Source organism: Meriones unguiculatus, chromosome 21, assembly GCF_030254825.1.
Source record: "Meriones unguiculatus strain TT.TT164.6M chromosome 21, Bangor_MerUng_6.1, whole genome shotgun sequence".
Lineage (NCBI taxonomy): Eukaryota > Metazoa > Chordata > Mammalia > Rodentia > Muridae > Meriones > Meriones unguiculatus.
This window is the reverse complement of record NC_083368.1, coordinates 33,057,662-33,077,198: the sequence shown is the minus strand read 5'-3', so window position 1 is coordinate 33,077,198 and position 19,537 is coordinate 33,057,662. Positions and strand designations below refer to the sequence as shown.

General features: G+C 40.3%; 1 protein-coding gene across 11 annotated transcripts in view; it reads right to left on the bottom strand.

The window, feature by feature from the left end:
• Window positions 1-19,537, bottom strand: part of Akap9 (A-kinase anchoring protein 9) — a 131,004-nt gene that overhangs the window by 23,653 nt on the left and 87,814 nt on the right. For 8 of the 11 annotated variants that reach the window (XM_060374050.1, XM_060374053.1, XM_060374054.1 and 5 more), the window contains 11 exons: window positions 18,046-18,222; window positions 17,343-17,447; window positions 10,924-11,076; window positions 10,443-10,622; window positions 8,399-9,424; window positions 5,722-5,859; window positions 4,583-5,068; window positions 4,138-4,201; window positions 3,921-4,021; window positions 2,633-2,824; window positions 2,211-2,396 (listed from right to left, as the gene is read on the bottom strand). In XM_060374050.1, the coding sequence (XP_060230033.1) occupies window positions 2,211-2,396; window positions 2,633-2,824; window positions 3,921-4,021; window positions 4,138-4,201; window positions 4,583-5,068; window positions 5,722-5,859; window positions 8,399-9,424; window positions 10,443-10,622; window positions 10,924-11,076; window positions 17,343-17,447; window positions 18,046-18,222 (2,808 nt within the window). The remainder of the gene's footprint in view (window positions 1-2,210; window positions 2,397-2,632; window positions 2,825-3,920; window positions 4,022-4,137; window positions 4,202-4,582; window positions 5,069-5,721; window positions 5,860-8,398; window positions 9,425-10,442; window positions 10,623-10,923; window positions 11,077-17,342; window positions 17,448-18,045; window positions 18,223-19,537) is intronic. The other 3 variants (XM_060374057.1, XM_060374060.1, XM_060374059.1) reach the window with 3 other exon arrangements.

The window sequence follows — 19,537 nt, the reverse complement described above, 5'->3', positions numbered from 1 at the left end:
GAACTCAGAGAGCTGCATGACTCTGCCTTCTGTGTGCTAGGACTACAGGTGTGCACTACCACCCAGCCCTCCTCAATGAATTTGATACTTTTTTTAATTTAAAGAAAAATTATTACAATGATAGATGGTTACGATATTTTATTATTATTTTTAAAATTTTATGGGTGTATGGTGTATGTATACACATGGGTTCCGTTCACCCGTGTCTTTCTAGGCCATGCTCAGCAGTAAACGCAACAATAGCATATAGCCAATGAGGCAGCTATAAACGTAACGCTGCTCTGCTCTGAGTGTGAAATGTCCCTCCCAAGCTCACGTGTGGGGCACTTTGCCCCCTGATGGAGCAGATCCTACCTGAGAAGGTTCTGAAGACCTTAGGAGGGAGAGGCCTCACAGGAGGAACCAGGCCCCATGGACATGTCTTTGTAGGACACAGTGGTCCTTGGCCCCTTCCTCTTTTTCTTCTTCTGCCACTAGCTCCTGGTACTAAGACAATATGCCTTAATATGGAGACAAGGTGTAATATTTTCCTCTATACATTAGTAGTTTCTGTTATATGCTTTCTTTTTAAAATTTATTTATTGTTTTATTAATTACTTTATTCACTTTGTATCCCAGCTGTAGCCCCCCTCCCTGGTCCCCGCCTAATCCCACCCTCCATCTCCCTTCTCCTCCTATGCCCCTCCCCCAGTCCACTGATAGGGGAGGTCCTCCTCCCCTTCCATCTCATCCTAATCTATCAGTTCTCATCAGGAGTGGCTGAATTGTATTCCTCTGTGGCCTGGTAAGGCTGCTCCCTCATGGGGGGGTGTGTGTGTGTGTGTGATAAAAAAGCCAGCCACTAAATTCATTTCAAAGACAGTCCTTGTTCCCCTTATTAGGGCACCTACTTGGACACTGAGCTGCCATGGGCTACATCTGTGCAGGGGTTCTAGGTTACCTTCATGAATGGTCCTTGGTTGTAGTATTGGTCTCAGAAAAGACACCTATGCCTGTATTTTTTTTTCTCTCTCCTTGTGGAGCTCCTGTTCCTTCCAGATCTTTCTATCTCCCCCTTCTTTCATAAGATTCCCTGCACTCTGCCCAAAGTTTGGCTATGAGTCTCAGCATCTGCTTTGATACCCTGCAGGGTAGAGTCTTTCAGAGTCCCTCTGTGGTAGGCTCCTATCCGGTTCCCTGTTTTCTCCCTCTTCTGATGTCCATCCCATTTGCCTTTCTGAGTGAGGATTGAGCATCTTACCCAGGGTCCTCCTCTTGCTTAGCTTCTTTGGGTGTACAGATTTTAGTATGATTATCCTATATTATATGTCTAATATCCACTTCTAAGTGGGTATATACCATGGGTGTCTTTCTGCTTCAAAATGGTTCAAGATCTGAAGATAGAATTGGAAAAATTAAAGAAAACACAAATGGAGGAAATCATGGAGAGGAAGAACTTAGGGAAGAAAACAGGAACTACAAAGGTAAGCATAACCAACAGACTATAAGAGATGGAAGCAAGAATCTCAGGTGTGGAAGATACAATGGAAGAAATCGATGTATCCATCAAAGAAAATGTTAAATATAAAAAAATCCTGACACAAGCCATCCAATAAATCCAAGACAACATGAAAAGACAAAACCTAAAAATAATAGGAATGGAGGAAAAAGAAGATTCCCGTCTTCAAGTCCCAGAAAATATTTTCAGCAAAATTACTGAAGAAAATTTCCCCAACTTAAGGGAGAGGCCTATAAGCATACAAGAGGCCTACAGAACACTTTATAAATTAGACCAGAAAAGAAAATCCTCCCGCCACATAATAATCAAAACAGTAAGTATACAGAACAAAGAAAAAATATTAAAAGCTGCAAGGGAAAAAGGCCAAGTAACATATAATGGCAAACCCATTAGAATCACACCTGACTTATCAACAGAGACTATGAAAGCTAGAAGGGCCTGGACAGATATCATGCAGACCCTAAGAGAACACAGATGTCAGCCCAGGCTACTATACCCAGCAAAACTCTCAGTCATCACAGATGGAGAAAACAAGATATTCAATGACAAAAACAGATTTAAACAATACCTACCCACAAATCCAGTGTTACAGAAGATACCAGAAGGCAAAATACAACCCAGGAAAGCTAACTTTCATATTCAAAACAAGACTCCAAAAGAAATCAATATCCCACTTTCTAAGACATTCTTTAAGATGGTCTTGTGTGGATACCTGCTCTTGTATTCTTTGTTCCAAACACTGTAACAATCCACCTGCATCTCCAGTGCTGAAAGTCAGCTCAGTTTGGAACGCAGCTAGTAAGACACTGTGTTCCTTTAAGAATACACGTTGCAGGGCAAGCAGAAGTTCCCCTCGCCAGTCTGAGAAGTGGTCAGGAGACTGAGAACTGTCACAGACCTGCACAGTCAAATGCGAAAAATCAGTTTTCCAATAAGCATGCTTCAAACACATTCCAGAAATATGGATCTACTAACCAAAATATAGTTTTCAAAAGTTCAAGGGAATATTTATTTTCCGGTATGAAAAAACACAAAATAAGTCACATGAAACACATAAAAAGATAATTTACTCTGTAAGATGTACCACTGTCATTGAACAAATGTTCATCTACAAGCAAAATATTCTTTGAATACCTCAGTTTCTCTTTGAACTTGCATTTTAGAAATTAGATCTTTAAGAGATGAGATGGTACTGAGGAAAGCTTTTCTTTCTTCTAGCCAGGATCTGGAAATGTGCTGGCCAAGACTGTCCTCTCCACCATCATAGGAGGACTCTGAGAGAGAAAGCACCTGTGCGCCCTCCTTCTGAACAGCTCTTATTAAACCCTAGAAAATAAAGCATTGAAGGCAAAACTATGATTTCAAATAAGATATAATAAGACATGCAAAGTTGAACAAGCAGCTTCATCAACCTCAAGTGATTTAGAAAGCCCACTGGAGACAAGAAACTGGATCCCAGCATTTCCAGAGGTCTGCTTCCTGTAAAGTGGTGGCTCAATGCTAATGAACCGTCAATATTTTTCCAGAGCTCACACCTGTATGTTCTTTCCTCCACTTGGCTAGCATACTATAGTAATATACTCTAACACACTCTTAAAGATTTAATTTAATGATTAGTTACTGATTTGACTAAAAGAAATAATGTGGGAAATAACCTGCACCTGGAGACTGCTTTCCTAATGTTGGTAAACAAAGACACAGGGCTCGAAAAGTCTCCATCCAAACAATCTTACTATCCTCTCTACTTATTGAACAGCACATCAAGTGTGGTATGGAGAAAAACAAGGAACTTCGTCTTCAATCGTTCACATGGGAAAATGTTGATTTTCTGACTTCTTGGACCCAGCATAGCAAGCAAAAACACAAGCAGATGCACCGACCTAAGCCCATGCTATTTTTGTGGCTCATTCATGGCTTCCAACATCCTTGCCTCCAGCAGAGATTGTTGGCTTCATCACCACACCTTACACACATGTTTGAGTCAGGGGAATAGAGGGATTACAAGGCAGAAATAGGAAATCTAGTTTAAGAGTAAAACTACACATTCAGTTGAGCTCACAGGCTGATGACATGGAGAGCCTAAGGTATAGTAATACTGACTACATTGTTTTCTTAAGGGTAAGTTAGATTTAAACAGGCCAAGTACAAGTATATAGTTTTAAATGATCTCAAACGGTCCAACTGACTTGGAAACACAGTTAGGCGAAAACTGGATTGAAGGCAAGCTATAACAGGCATTCCATAAAAAAATCATTTCCACAATATTCTACCATAATATCTATGAAACTCAGAAATAACGTGAACCAGATTCCCAAGGATACTTTTAACTATGCAATTCTTTCTTCACAGAGGACCTTTCTCTATAACTTCAGATTAACTACCCTGCATTGCCCACGTTAACTACAGGGTTTGTCTCCAGTACCTGTAATTTCTTTGGAAATAAATCACTTGAACTTTCTCCTTCTTCTCGACCTTCTGATGCTGTATCAAATCCTTGACTTTGACCCCATTCTGATTCCGAATCTAAAATTAGGAAAATAACCATCTGTAATTACACATGTGCATGTGTATGCAAAGTATCACTTTAAAGCAAATACGATTCCGTTTGCTTAAACATTCCATAATTTTATGTAACTTACCGCTGGAACACACTTCTCTAGTTTGGCAAGTATCAGAGTATGTCAATTCAGGATTGGATGATCGCTAATTATAGAAGACAAAACCAGAAAATACAAAACTTTAGAATTTATTTAGTAAAAGCCAGGCACAATGAATCATTCACCTATTTTCTGATAAAAGACATCAATTTATTCTGTCACACTGAAATAATACACAAATAACCAGTCTGTTTTTCCTCCTCATGGATGTTGCCATAGGACGCTCATGAATTACTAATCACAACAGGCTCCAAAACCACACAGGATCTTCATTATCTAACTATTCGATAGAAAGATGGCAAGTTGTGATTATATCATGAAAAGAGATATTAAGATATTATTTCTCTGGCACTTTGGAAATGTCTTTAAAAGTGGATAGTAAAATGATACGGCATTGAAAAAAAGATATTCTATGAAAACTAGATACCTCTCTAGATTTCAGACATTGGGTCATCTCCTTTAAGGTGTCACACTCCTCAGTCAGTAATTGCAAGGCAACAAAATGCTCCCTCTTCAAAGTTTCTGTTTCTAAAATATGTCTGGATTCAATATCCAAGATCTCAGCAGCATGTAGTTCTTGCAATTGCTCAATTTTTTCAGTAAACTGATTGAGAGTCTCCGTGACTTCTGGGGAGAGCTTATTCTGTAAGCCGATCTGAATACTTGCATTTCCAACAAGGATCTGCAGCGTCTGATTGCTGCTACCAGCCTTGCTGGCTTCCCCAGTCTGGGGCCCAGAGTGTCCACCTACTTCAACAGGAAGTGACTCTGGCATGGGGACCTTTCTGCTTTCCTGCTCGCCAGTCCTATTTTCCTTTACTAAGAAGTGGGATAATTCCTCCTTGGCTTCTGTGAGCTGATCCTTAACGTGGCTTAAGTCTTTCTTAAGTGATATTATAGTTCTTTCTTTTACCTAAAACATAATGAACAGAACAGCAGAAAAATCAGTTCAGTTTTGTGTGCATTAGAAGCAAGATTTAGGGTAGAAATAGAGAGATCACAGTTCATGCTTCAGTGCTCATTCGCATCAGAATAGGAAAATCACTCTAAAAGCCTCAAGTTTGCACGATTCTGTACATACTATGGTCAAATTACAAACAAGTGAAATTATGTTATCAGTTTTTGTTTTCAGAGGATCTTTTGTTTAACATGGGCCTTTCATCTCTATTACAGAGTACAGATTAAAAGAGTACAGATAGAAACATTATTCCCAGAAAAACTAAATGAGCAGATGCTGGCAAAAAAAAAAAAAAAAAAAAAAGGTAACAATGTTTGATTGTCATTTTCTGCGAATTCTATGTTAAAAATGCGGTGCTGAAAGATTATGGTAGACTATCTTGTTGGTTATAGTGGAGGTTAAACCATTTACTTTATGAAGTTTACATGATTTTGTGTGTATGCTAATTGTAATAAATGCTAAATAAAAAAGTGTAACAATGGAATGTTCTTTAAATCTAAAGAACATTTTTTCCGTGCTACTACTGTTTAAGGCAAGGATGTAGGAATACTGAGAGGAAATGAAGAGGATAGAAATGAATGAGTTAGGAGATGTGCTGCTCTTCTTACCAGAAGCTCTTCTTCAAGTTTTTCCGCCCTTTCTTTGTAAGTGGTGAGTTCTTTGGTGGCCACTGATTCAGCTCCAGGAGCTTCAAGTGCGCCCAAAACTCTACGGTCTCCGCTGGCATGAATGAGCTTATCGGTTGTCTGAGTGGGAATGGAAAAGAGAACACCACTCAGAAAGCAAGGTGATGTCTAAAGTATCACCAACCACTGTGATGCCCTTTTGCTAAGAATGACTGCCTACAGATCAGAGGACAAAATGGCCACTGCTTGTTAAGATAAATAAGGGCATTTTTCAGAACCATCACTTTTATATGAAGATAACCAGAGCAATTTTCTGAGAATAAAGGTAAATTATGTCATTAGTATATATATATTAAAATACTTTACTGCCACCCAAAGGGTTCAAATTTATATCAGGTTTCTCAAAGAGTGCCAGAAGTGACCAAGATATTTCTCAGATGTTCTAGGCATCAAGTCTCATCACCGCGTTAACATTTAGTACCCATAATAAAGTAGTTCCAAGTGTTGGTAGGAAAATCCTGTAGGTGAAATTGTTATCCTTTGCAGTATAAATGATTATTATAAACACTGCATTTTTATTACTTTAGATTGTAAATGTAACTGAGAAACTAAATCTTTTGTAGAGTGAGAAGTAACCATGGTTTCAGACCCAAGAAGATACGCAGATCTCCAACACAACTTTCCCCCATGAACAATGAAATCTTACCAGGTATACAATTTATTAGAGCTAACGACTCTTTCCACATTAACTCAGTAGAATACTAATGTAAAACTTTTCACTTCTTGAAAGGCATGATGTCAAAGCATATATATCAGAAAGGAATTAAGGGAGAAAACCCACATAAGTTCTAGAGAACAGAGCTTAAATCCAGTTTTTTCATATTTCTTCTGTTTCAATGACTGACTTTATAAATGGAACAGATACCATATTTGAAGACAACAGAACATATTTTTGCACTCATTACTCTAGTGATAAAAATTAAGTGGCACTAAATAAAATTTAACATGTGTCTATAGCTTTTGCACTAGTGTAAGGAAACTGCATCTAATTTAGTAAGTAAGCAAATAAGAGCCTAATTAAACAGGAGTAATTGAACAGCTAAGTCTCATGAGGCCAGTCATGAACAGATGAGCTTCAGGCAACTGCAGACTATCACTCAATCAGATTATACCTAAAACCACACCCATAATCCCTCAAGGCAGTGCTGTGCTTTGTTTGGGAGCTCTGTCTATAAATAACCCCAAGTCTCAAGAGGGGAGCATTCCAGGTTCTGCTGTTATGAATAGAGCTGCTACATGGTTGAATGTTCTTGTTGTATAGTTGAACATGTTTTGGATATAGGCATAGGAGTAATATAGATGGATCTTGAGGTAGCACTATTCCCAATTTTCTGAGGAAGCGCCAGATTGATTTCCAAAGTGGTTGTACAAGTTTACATTCCTATCAGCAATGGAGGAGGGTTCCCCTTTCTCCACATCCTCTCCATGAGTTTTTGATCTTAGCCATTCTTATGGGTATAAGGTGAAATCTTAGGATTGTTTTGATTCACATTTCCCTGATGACTAAGGAACACTGAACATTTCTTTAAGTGTATCTCTGCCATTTGATATTCCTCTGTTGAGAATTCTCTGGTTAGCTCAATACCCGATTTTTTAAATTACTTGGTTTGTTAGTTTAACTTCTTGAGTTCTTTATATATTCTGGATATTAGCCATATAATATAGGGTAAACATATTAAAATCTATATGCCTAAAGAACCTAAAAACAAGGAGAACGTAGGGAAGATGCTCAATCCTCATTCAGAAGGACAAATGCAACAGACACTGGAAGCAGGAGAAGACAGGGAACCGCAGGAGCCTACCACAGATGGCCTCTGAAAGACTCTACTGATCGAGGTTTCGAAGCAGAGGCTGAGACTCATAGCCAAACTTTGGGCAGAGTGCAGGGAATCTTATGAAAGAAGGGGGAGATAGAAAGACCTGGAAGGGACAGGAGCTCCAAAAGGAAACCAGCAGAGCCAATAAAACTGAGCCCTGGGGCCCCTGCAGAAACTGATACCCCACCAAGGACAATGGATGGAGAGGACCTAAAACCCCAGCTCAGATGTAATCCATAGACTCAGTCTCCATGTGAGTTCCCTAATAAGGGGAATGGGGCCTGTCTCTGACATGAACTTGGTGACAGGCTCTCTGATCACCTCCCCCTGGGGGGTTCAGCTTGCCAGGCCACAGAGGAAGACAAGGCAGCCAGTCCTGATGAGACCTGAAGGCTAGAGTCAAACAGAAGGGAGGAGGACCTCCCCTATCAGTGGACTAAGGGAGGAGCATAGAGGGAGTAAAGGGAGGGAGGGTAGGACTGGGAGGAGACAAGGGAGGGAGACACAGCTGGGATGCAAATTGAATAAATTGTAATAAATGACATTAAAAAATTTTTTTAAAAGAGGGGAGCTCTATGAGCCTCTCAGTGCTGAACAACTGAAAGAAACTAAAGCCTATCCTTTAGGAACAGTATATATGCATGAAATCTCATTATATACACGTTCTTTAATGTAAACCAAACACCAGATTTATTAGGAAATTATCAATCAACTTAATGAACAAAGGAAAAGAATTAGCTAGAGCATTTAAGTAAAAAAGCCAAAATCACTGTGAAACTAACCTCTAAGTATGCAGAGCTTCTTTTTCCTTTCTCTTCCTGCCTTTCTTCAGCGTTTAACAGCTTCTGTTGCGCTAGAACTTTCTTTTCTGTTTCAGAAGCATTTTTCTCTGCAAGGTCCACTTGTTCTTTTTTGGATATTATACTACTTTGCACTTCAGGTGCTTGGCTCTCTAACTCTGCTATTCTCATGGCTAATGTGGAGACATCGGACCTCGTGTTGGTTTCTGTCAGACAATTTACATTCTGCACATCTTTCCTTTCAGGTTCTGTTTGCATCTCTTGGTAGGACTCCATAAACTCCTGAATGACCTCCAGCTGGGCCTGACTGACCAGGGCCACAGCAACTTTCTCCTGAAGTATTTGCTCCAGGTTTGTGATTTTCCTTTGGAGTATTTCTATTTCGGACTGGCCTAACTCTTGCATAGTTTCTACTTGTTCCTGACATCGATTAGGCTCCGAGTCCTCGATCCTAACTGAACTCTCCAGGAGTAGTGACTTTGTTTCTGGACTTCTGGATGCTTTAGTGCCTTCTTCAATAGATGTAAGGGAAGGCTGATTTTCTAGAGGCTTACCAGCATCTTTACTAGGGACACCTGGCTGCAGTTTGTCCCTGCTGAGCTCACTGACAGCCATGTCAACACTTGGAAGCTGTTTCTTGTTTGTGCATTCTTTCTTTTGGTGGCACAGTGTTTCTGTTACCTGATCCATTTTAAAATTGATTTCTTTAAGTATGTTCTGCATATAGGCCATTTCCTCGTTGGTGGTTTCGACCTGCTGTTGCAAAGCCAGCTTTTCCACAGTCACCTTTTCCAGCTGATGTTTAAAGCTGTCTGCATCTTCAAGGATGGTATCGGCATCTGCTGTCTTTTGCTCAAAGCTGGCCAACTCTTGCTGTAACTTTGCAATCACTCCATTGAGGTGCTCTATTTCTTCTTCTCTATTTTTGTTCATACTTTCTTGATCACTCATCAAACATTCAATCTGGCTTTCTAGATCTCGTATCAGTTCATTTTTTTCTTCAATAATCTATTATTTAATGAAAAGGGGACACATATACAATAAATGTATATTTATATTTTGGAAATTCTATTTTAAGATAGGGCCTTATAGAGACAAGTATGTCCCAAACCAACATACTTTCTCTGACATAGGAAAGTTCTTTTCAGTATAGACCAACAAAATATACCTCCTGTTATTTAGAACTTCATTTTAGAAGTTTTGTTAAATGTGCTGTGGCTCAAACTTGAGCGGATGATTTCCCATTAGGAAAACAGTATTGCCACAGTGTCCTCTGAATAAGGAGGCTGCAATAGCACATACAACAGATGGCTCTCAGGGCAAAACCTAGTCAATTCATTGAATACAGGGAATTTTAACACATTTACTTAGTGAGTACTTCTACCCGCTGAGCCATCTCACTGGCCATGATATTTGTCTTTAAAATTCAGGGGACAAGGCTCAGTGCCTGAGTGTGCTTGTTCTATCAGCATGAGAAGCTGAGTTCAAATCCTCAGCATACATGTAAAAGGCTGAGCAGGCCAACGTGAGCTTGTATCCCCCACATAGAGCACTGGAGCCAGGCAGGTTCCAAGAGTTCAATGGTCACCCGACCAACTGAAGCGCCAAGCTGTTCAGTGAGAAACCCTGTGTCAAGGCAGTAAGGCAGAGAACATATCCAATACTGTGCTCTGGCTGCTGTGTGTGCAGGCACGGGTATGTATTTTTGCACACTCAGGTACACGTACCCTCTACCCCCCAGGGAAATGCAACAGGAAAGTGATTTTGTGTTCTACATTTTAGTTATGGCCTCTGAGATAGTTTCATGGGTCAAAACGCTTATTTGTCAAACCTGACAAGCTGTGTTTCGTCGCTGGGGCTCACATGGTGTAAGAAAATGACTCGCAGAAGTTGTTTTCCAACCTCCAAAATGCATGTTGCAGAATGAGTGCAAACTCCCACCCCTCTCTAAAATAAATACATGTAATAAAAATTGAAAAACTATAACTCATATTAATTTTGACAAACAAATTTAAAGCAGGCACACCTTGTTATCTGTTGTTAGTTTAAGTTGCTGCTGGAGTTTTATAAGCTGCTCATTTAACTGGTCAATTTCAATATCCTTTTCTTGTATTATCTTCGTAAATTTCCCAAACAGCACAGGCTGACCCAGAGTAGACACAGGATCAGAGTCCTTCAGGGAAAACCCCAGTTTTTCCATTTCATCCTAGGGACAAAAATAACTGTCATAAGTATGTGAACATTACATGTCCTTTTCAGAACATCCCTTTATTAAGTCTTAAAAAAGACAAAGGGTACATATAATAATGAAATTACAAGATGATACTGTATTTTAATATTCTTAACATACTTTCTTAAAGTATTTTCATTTATGATGAACTCAAATGTTTAGGTTGAGCAGCAAATAGGTCCTATGCAAATTCATCTGCCTACTAACATTGCTGTTAGCAAATACTTATAAAAATATAAGATATCAAAAATGTGAATTACTTTTCTAAGCCAGTTACCTTAAATAGCCTGTTTTCTTGCTGGAGCTCCTGCAGGCGGGTGGTGGACTCCTTCCTTTGTATTTCTAGCTGCATGTGGAGCTCCTGAACCTCTTCATTCTTATTTTCCAGTTCTTCTCGAAACTGCTCTAATTGTTCTTCTAAGTTTGTGATCTTCACAACCACAGTTATCAAAAAGGGGGCAACAAAAACAAAACCCAGTTCAAATAAATGCTGCTGTCAAACAGAAAAGAGTTCTATTTATTTTACAAAGAATATGCATTTTTAAGACATGTAAGTGACAATCAAGGAAAATGGTTCTGTAAGTTGTATTTACCGGCTTAATTCCTAATCATGCTCAAACTGAATTCTTCTGTTTTCTGGTGTTTTTTTTGTTTGTTGTTTTTTTTATTGTTTAGAATGTTTAAATCTTTTATTTTGATGTGATAGTAGACACTAATCATTTTATATCACCTTTTTTTGCCTCTAGTTTTTGAGGTGTCCAGACCTGATATATTTTTTTTATTAATTACAGTTTATTCACTTTGAATCCCCCCATAAGGCCCTCCTTCCCCCTTCTTCACGTATGCCCCTCCCCAAGTCCACTGATAGGGGAGGTCTTCCTCTCCTTCCTTCTGATCTTAGTCTATAAGATCACATCAGGAATGGCTGCATTGTCATCTTCTGTGGCCTGGTAAGGCTGCTCTCCCCTCAGGGGGAGGCGATCAAAGAACAGGCCAATCAGATTATGTCAGAGGCAGTCCCTCTTCCCATTACTATGGAACCCACTTGGACACTAAGCTGCCATAGACTACATGTGTGAAGGGGTTCTAGATTATCTCCATGCCTGGTACTTGGTTGGAGTATGAGTCTCTGTGAAGACCCCTGTGTTCAAATTTTCTGGTTCTGTTGCTCTCCTTGTGGAGTTCCAGTCCTCTCCAGATCTTACTATTTCCCACTTCTTTCATAAGATTACATGCACACTGCCCAACAGTTGGCCCTAAGTCTCAGCGTCTGCTTTGATAGTCTGCAGGGCAGAGCCTTTCAGAGGCCATCTGTGGCAGGTTTCTAGGTTGTTTCCTGTTTTCTTCTTCTTGTGATATTCATCCTCTTTGCTTTTCTGGATAGGGATTGAGCATTTTAGTCAGCGTCCTCTCTCTTGATTAGTTTCTTTAGATATACAGGTTTTAGTAGGTTTATCCTATGTTATATGTCTACATGAGTGAGTATATCCCATGTGTGTCTTTCTGCTTCTGGGACAGCTCACTCAGGATGATCCTTTCCAGGTCCCACCATTTTCTCTACAAAGGTCTGGTTGTCCTGGAACTTGCTATGTAGCCTCAGACTCAGAGAAGCTATCTGTCTCTGCTTCCCTGCATACTGGAAATGAAGGCATATGCCATCATACCTGGCTTCAAAAACTACAGAAAAGAATGATTTTTACTGTTTTGACTATGTGTACATGCATTGACTGAGGATAGTAACAACCATTTAACTAACTACTTAATAAATGTTTAATGAATGGATTTCTAAATGCCTATTTAAATGATGATCAAAACTGCTACATTAAAAGCAACCTAAGATGCAGGAGGAGCACCAGGTGACAGCTGGTGCCTTACAGTCTAAAACAGGGTAAGAGGTTGTTGATACATGGCATCACAGATCTAGAATCCCAGTGCTGAAAAGGCAAGGATTTAAAGTCAGCCTAATAATTCCAATAAAATTAGTAAAATGATAGTCAACTTTGAGGCTGGGATGACAGCTCAGATGATCATACATGAGGCCTTGAGCTTAATCCCCAGCACCCTCAGCAGAGAGCCACAGGTGGTGGTATGAGCTTGTAATCATAACACCAAGAAGCTGGAGACAGGATTATCCCAGCGGTTTGTTGACAAATAGCCTAGTCTAACTGCTGAACCACAGATCCCAGTAAAAGACTCTGTCTCAAAAACACAAGGTCAATGGCTACTCAAATAACACCTGAGGTGGACGCTTACTGTCACACGTCAGCCCCTCCATGTCACAAACCATCACATACACACACGCACACAAAACCTCATTCAATCTGTTCTATGATCATTCCCATTATAAAGAAGAAAAAAGGAGGAGAAATGTGTCCTGAGGTCACACATCTATGCTGTCCTAAAGCCACTTTGAAAACTTTTCCTTTCTCTTACAGCTAATGTCAAAGACTTTTCTTTGTCCTCTCTTCTCTCCATCTTCCTTCTGTAACACTGCTACTTAATTCTGTAGGTACTTAAATATATTTACTGATTCTGCACATATAATTCTCAGTTTATTGCTGAGAGCAGTGATGATCACATGTTTATCAACAGTATACACTAGCATGTATGCGTATGTTAATTATTACCTTACACAACTATTCTTATCTCTACGAGTACTTTTAGAACAAGGTGTTATAAAACATGTACACAGAGTTATTTCAGTTCAAAATTGCTGCCTACATTATACGAACTACCCACTCTTTTTATGTACCATTTTACAGGCAAAACCTTATCTCTGTGATCTAAAGCCTTGCTATTCAGTATAAGCTGGGGAGCAGCAGAATTAGCAGCACATAGAAGCACCCTGGATACATAGATGCTTGTGCTGTAGAGAAGGCCTGCACTTCAGCAGATCCCTGGGCAACAACCCAGAAACACTGGTCTATACTACCAATGGCACTACAGTTTTTATGCTTCTCATCAACATACCAAATCCATTCCCAATGTTCTGTGAGTACTGTATCACAAGGTGTTAAAGTCAGTGAGATCCGAGAGAAATTCTGGTGCTGTGCTAAGCATTAAATTCTCACACAGGTGAGATAAAGACCTCAGGGAGGGAGTATTTAAAATACTCCTCGTCAAGGGGGAGGACTCGTGCTAAAATGCTCAATCCCTATCCAGAAAGGCAAAGAGGACGGACATCAGAAGAAGAACAAAAGAGGGAACAAGTCAGGAGCCTGACACAGAGGACCTCTGAAAGGCTCTGCCCTGCAGACTATCAAAGCAGATGCTGAGACTTATGGGCAACCTTTGGGCAGAGTGCAGGGAATCTTATGAAAGAAGTGCGAAACAGTAAGATCTGGAGAAGACAAGAACTCCACAAGGAGAGCAACAGAACCAAAAAATCTGAGCACAGGAGTCTTTCCTGAGACTGATACTCCAAACAAGGACCATGCATGGAGATAACCTAAGGCCCCTGCACAGATGTAGCCCATGGCAGTTCAGTATCCAAGTGGGTTCCACTGTAATAGGAACAGGGACTGTCTCTGACATGAACTGATTGGCCTGCTCTTTAATTACCTCCCTCTGAGGGGGAAGCAGCATTACCAGGCCACTGAATAAGGCAATGCAGTCACTCCTGATGAGACCTAATTGACTAGGATCAGAAGGAAGAAAAAGAAGACCTCCCCTATCAGTGGACTTGGGGAGGGGCATGCATGCAGAGGGTGGAGGAAGGGAGGGATTGGGACAGGAGGAGGGAGGGAACCAAAGGGGGGATACAAAGTGAATAAAGTGTAATTAATAAAGAATTAAAAAAAATACTCTTCATCCTTACTAGCACTCAGCCTAGAACAAAGTTAACTATTATTTACTATTACTGCCTGTAAGCACATTAGCAATACACGAAATATAATTTATTGAAGGCATCCATTTCTCTTTTCGTTTTTCCCCCTTAAGACAGGATCTCACTATGCAGACTGACTCAGCCAGCCCGGAGATCTGCCCATTTCTACCTCCCCAGAGCTGGGACTGCAAGCATAAGAAAAAATTTCTTGTCCTAGAGAGAATCATTTCAAACTACAGTCAGTTGAATAGATGCCTTTTTTAGTATGAGGTCTCCAAATGTCATCTAAATTATTTTGTATCTTTTTGTTTGTTTGTTGTTTTGTTTTTCGAAATAGGGTTTTTCTATGTAGCCTTGGCTGTCCTGGACTCACTTTGTAGACCAGGCTGGCCTCGAACTCACAGAGATCCGCCTGCCTCTGCCTTCCTGAGTATTGGGATTATAGGCACGCACCACCAAGGCTGGCTTATTTTGTATCTTTTAAAGCTTGTATTGACATTTCTATGTTATTGAAATCTAACAAATATTGGTTGAAATATATTTAATGTCCTGAAAAACTATATGGAGAAAAAACTGTAATTTGAACAGGGCTAGAGAATGTCTCCACTTAGTTGGCAGAGATGAGACCCACTGAATCCATGTAAGGTCATGGCTGCACGTGCTTGCAATCCTAGATCTGGGGAGGTAAAAATGAGCAGATCTCCGGGCTGGCTGAGTCAGTCCAGCCTAACTGGTGAGTTCTAGGCCAGAAAGAAGCCCAGTCTCAAAACCACAAAGGCAGGAGTGGGGGCGGGGCTCCGGAGATGCTGTGGCTCAGTACCCTCTTACTGAGTACATACAGTTCTTTCAGAGGACCCGAGTTTGGTTCCCGGCACTCAGGTCAGGTAGCTCATAGCGGCATGGACTCCAGTTCAAGGGGAGTTATACCACCTCTTCCATGCTGGTGGACAGAAGCTAACGCATTCACATGCGCATAGCCACACAGAAACACACAATTAAAAATAACAGAAAACAAATCTTTGAAAAATAAAACAGCTTCCAAAGAATGATTCCAGTGGCTGTTTGGTTTCTACACACAGTTGTGTGAGAGCATGTGCCCCTCAATACTTTAGAAGCCATACCTACAGAGTAACACGTGTTGAAGAACAGAAGGCTTTTGGTTTTGGTAGGGCCAGGCAATGGTCGGGCATTCCCTCAATCTCTGCTGTATCTGCTCTATCTTTTGATCCCTGCACATCTTGTATGCAGGGTAAATTTGGGTTGACGGACCCCCTTTACTAGGAGACTTGACTAGTAAGAGGGTGTCATCTTCTATCTCTATCGCCTGTGCTACTATGAATCTCTGCTTGAGTACCCCTCATATCCTCCCCAGGAGCCTACCCTGACTTAGGTTTCCAGCTTGTCACAGAAAGCACCCCCGCCCCCCAGTTTCTCTTTTCTCTATAGGCTTTCTGTACTCTCACCCTTGCTCTCATCCCAGGTCTGACCCCTACCCTCTTAACTCTCTGCACTGCCTCACCTACCTTGTTCTCTTTCTTCGGTCACTGCCTCTGTGTATTCTGCTTCCTCTTCTAAGCAAGATTTATGCATCCCCCCTTGGATCCTCTTTGTTACTTGTGGGAGAGCGCCAACCCCTGACACTATGATTGACGCTTGGCTAAGCTTGCAGACAGGATCCTACTTAGAGTTGTCCTCTGAGAGGCTCTACCCAGCAGCGCCTCAAAACAGACCCTGAGATTCAAAGCCAAACATCATGTGGTGCGTAGGGAGTTTTGTGGAAAAGTGGGAGGAAAAAGAAAAGGACCTGGAGATGTTAGGCGCTCCACAAGAAGACCACCAGAGCCAAGTAACCAGGGCCTGGAGGGACTTGCTGAGGCTGAAGCATCAAACAAGGACCATGCATGGACTGACATAGGCCCCCTACAAAATGCAGCCAATGGGCAATTTAGGCTTTATGTGGGTCCTCAAGTAAGGAAAATAGGAACTGCATCTGACATGGACTTTCCCGCCAGCTTTTTGATCACTTCTCCATGGTGGGACTGCCTTACCTAGCCACAGAGGATGGTGGGACTGGGAGGTGAGGTGGGACGGGGCTACAACCATAAAATAAATGAAAATAAAGCAAATAATAAATAAGTTTTAAAAAGAAAAGAAAGCTTAAGTATATTATAAATGAAGTAGGAAGTTGAATTTACTTTTGTCATAATAATGAATTTTGTCTTTTAAAATAGGGCCTTGTTATATTGCTAAGTCTGACTGAACTCCTCACTCCAATCCTTCCACCTCCCTAAGCCTCGTGGGCAATTGGGATGAACCACCATTCCCAGTTGGATGTGATTCTTTTCAAGTAGGGAGTAGAGAAAACTGCTGCGATTTGTAATGTGGGGAATCCTAGATGCTTGCACAAGGTAAGCCCTAATGACGAGCGACATGCTAAGCCCCAGTTCCTCTAATTTTAATCTGTTATTTTAGTAACATGCTTCACTTTTGAAATAACTATGCAATAATCTCTCAGGGAAATATTTTAAATATGAACAACAACCGAAGCTGATAACAACGCCCAGCAGAGTGGCAGTGACTTAGTGCCCACATCACAGGCAGCAGGAGAGAAGCACTAGCTTACCATGGTTCCATACCAGCTCCTTTTTCATTAAGTATCTCCCTGCTTCAAGGCTCTCTCTGCATGAACATGGCTCTTCATCAGCTTATTTGTTCAGTTTATTGTCTTCAAGGTCAAGTGTCAAGGCAGTATACTGAGACACACTCTAAACTTCACTTTCAGACAATAACGTCATTCATTCTGCTCAAATGATACTTTCAAGGTAATCAATTATTAAGCCACATTTGTCATTTAAAAACAAATTCCTTACCTCTTTTTCTTTTCGGTCTATAGCATCTCTCTCGGCCTGCAATTGAACTTCTAGGGACAATTCTGGTTTAGCCTCAGTATCTCCAAACTGTTTCTGGTCCTCTACCTAGAAATACATAAGAACCTTTTCAAAACTTCAGACATTACACCCTGATTACTCATTGTAGTATTTTTATTTATTAGCAGTAATTCTATTTCTTCAATTTAAAGGGGGAAACTCTACATTTGAGAATATTAAAAAAGGTACAGATACTCAGTCTTTCATGAATTTTCATATACCAAACACAAACTGATGACATTTAAAACCCATTCCTCAGATAAAACAAAAGTCCTTTCCCATCTGTCTGCCTCCAAGCTTTCTTGTTCTGCTCTTCTGTTATTTGTTCGGGTTTTCTGTAGAGTAATGGGAATGGACATCATTACATCTTATTTTCAAGTCAGGCAAGAGTCTAGAAGCTCATAGGCATAATAGACAGTTAAAATTGCAATTAGCTCTTGTGTCTTAACTCATTTTCCTGTATCGGAAACAAGGGATGCAAACATAGCATCTGGAAGTAGAAACAAACAGAAATAGGAATGAAGATACACTGTGTCCTAACGCCTACAGGTAACATAATTTTTCCTTATGGGGCTGGCTTGTGTAACCAAGAGTGGCTGCCTCTAGAACAGGACAGGGATGGTGGGTGTTATCTACGTCCTCACACCTTTGAAGAGGGGACGGCGCTGATGATCAGGGCCTGCTCCAGCTCTCGCACACGGCCCTCCAGCTTCTCAATTTCTTCGTTCCTTTCCTGTATGTCTCTCTGCAGTTGCTCTTTAGACAGCAATAGCTCACTGCACTTGTCCGTTTTCTCTTTCAAATGATTAGTTAGCTGTTCAACCTGAAAATATAATGAAAAATTTGTTTTAAAATGTAGGGTATTCATAATTATGAATAATTTATTTTTAAAAACTACCTTTTTGGACTTGAAAATGTATCTCAGTGGTAAAGTGTAGCTTGCCTAATATATGCAAGTCCTCAAGTCTGATCCCCAGTATCCCCCACCAAAAGCAGATGTTAACAAGATGTTAATAAGATGTTAATCTTATTTTAAAATAAGGATAGCAATAGTCATCTCTAGCAAAAGTAATTATATTGCATACTGATAAAACTGGGCACATTCGTTAAAAGAGAAATACTATGACTTTCACAGAACTCATTTTTTTAATTTGTCTTTTGTTTTTTTCTTTCCAATTCTTTTTTTAAATTTTTAATTATACTTTATTTACTTTTTATCCCCCCCTCTAGTTCCCTCCCTCCTCCCCTCCCAATCCCTCCCTTGCTTCCCTTTCTCCACACATTCCTCTTCCCAAGTCCACTGGTAGGGGAGGGTTCACAGAACTCATTTTTAAAAAGTTATTTTGTATAACATGGCTTTACCCTGGCAGAAAGAGGGAAAACTCATTTTGAATAATATGAATTATCTAAAGGCACAGCACACTACAACCTAATGCCATAATAAAGATGACGGACTTGCAGCGTGCTTCCTGACTTGCTCTGAGGTGAAGAACAATGACTTTTAAGTCTTCCATGTGTTATATTTTGGTCAGAGTTATTTGGCAAAGGTTTAGCATATACATTCTATAGGCTAGAAGAGATGAGGAGAGTTACACGGAGGAATCAATTCCCTTAAGTGCCACTAGTCTTGGTTTCTACTCTGCCAAAAAATAAACAGTAAGTGCCCCAAGATTTATCTTAAGGATATACTCATCAACGAGGAAGTACTAAAAACACTGTAATTCTAAGAAATACAAGAACACAACATTTCAGTGAGACACTTTGAAGAAACTACCAAAATGATAAATATTGCTTTCAGGACACCAAAACAAAACAAAACAAAACAAAAAAACAAAAAACAAAACAGAAACAAAACCAAAAACCAAAAAAACCCAGCAAGCTTAATCTAACTACAGGCTCTTGGATGACAGTTATACAGCTATTAAGGAGCTAGAGAGATGGCTCAGAGATTAAGAGTGCTGACTGCTCTTTCAAAAAACACAGGTTCAATTCCCAGCACCCACATGAAGCCTCACAGCTGTCTACAACTCCAGTTCCAGAGGATCCTATGTACTCACACAAACACACATTCAGGCAAAACACCACCATGCATAAGATAGATAGATAGATAGACAGACAGATAGATAGATAGATAGATA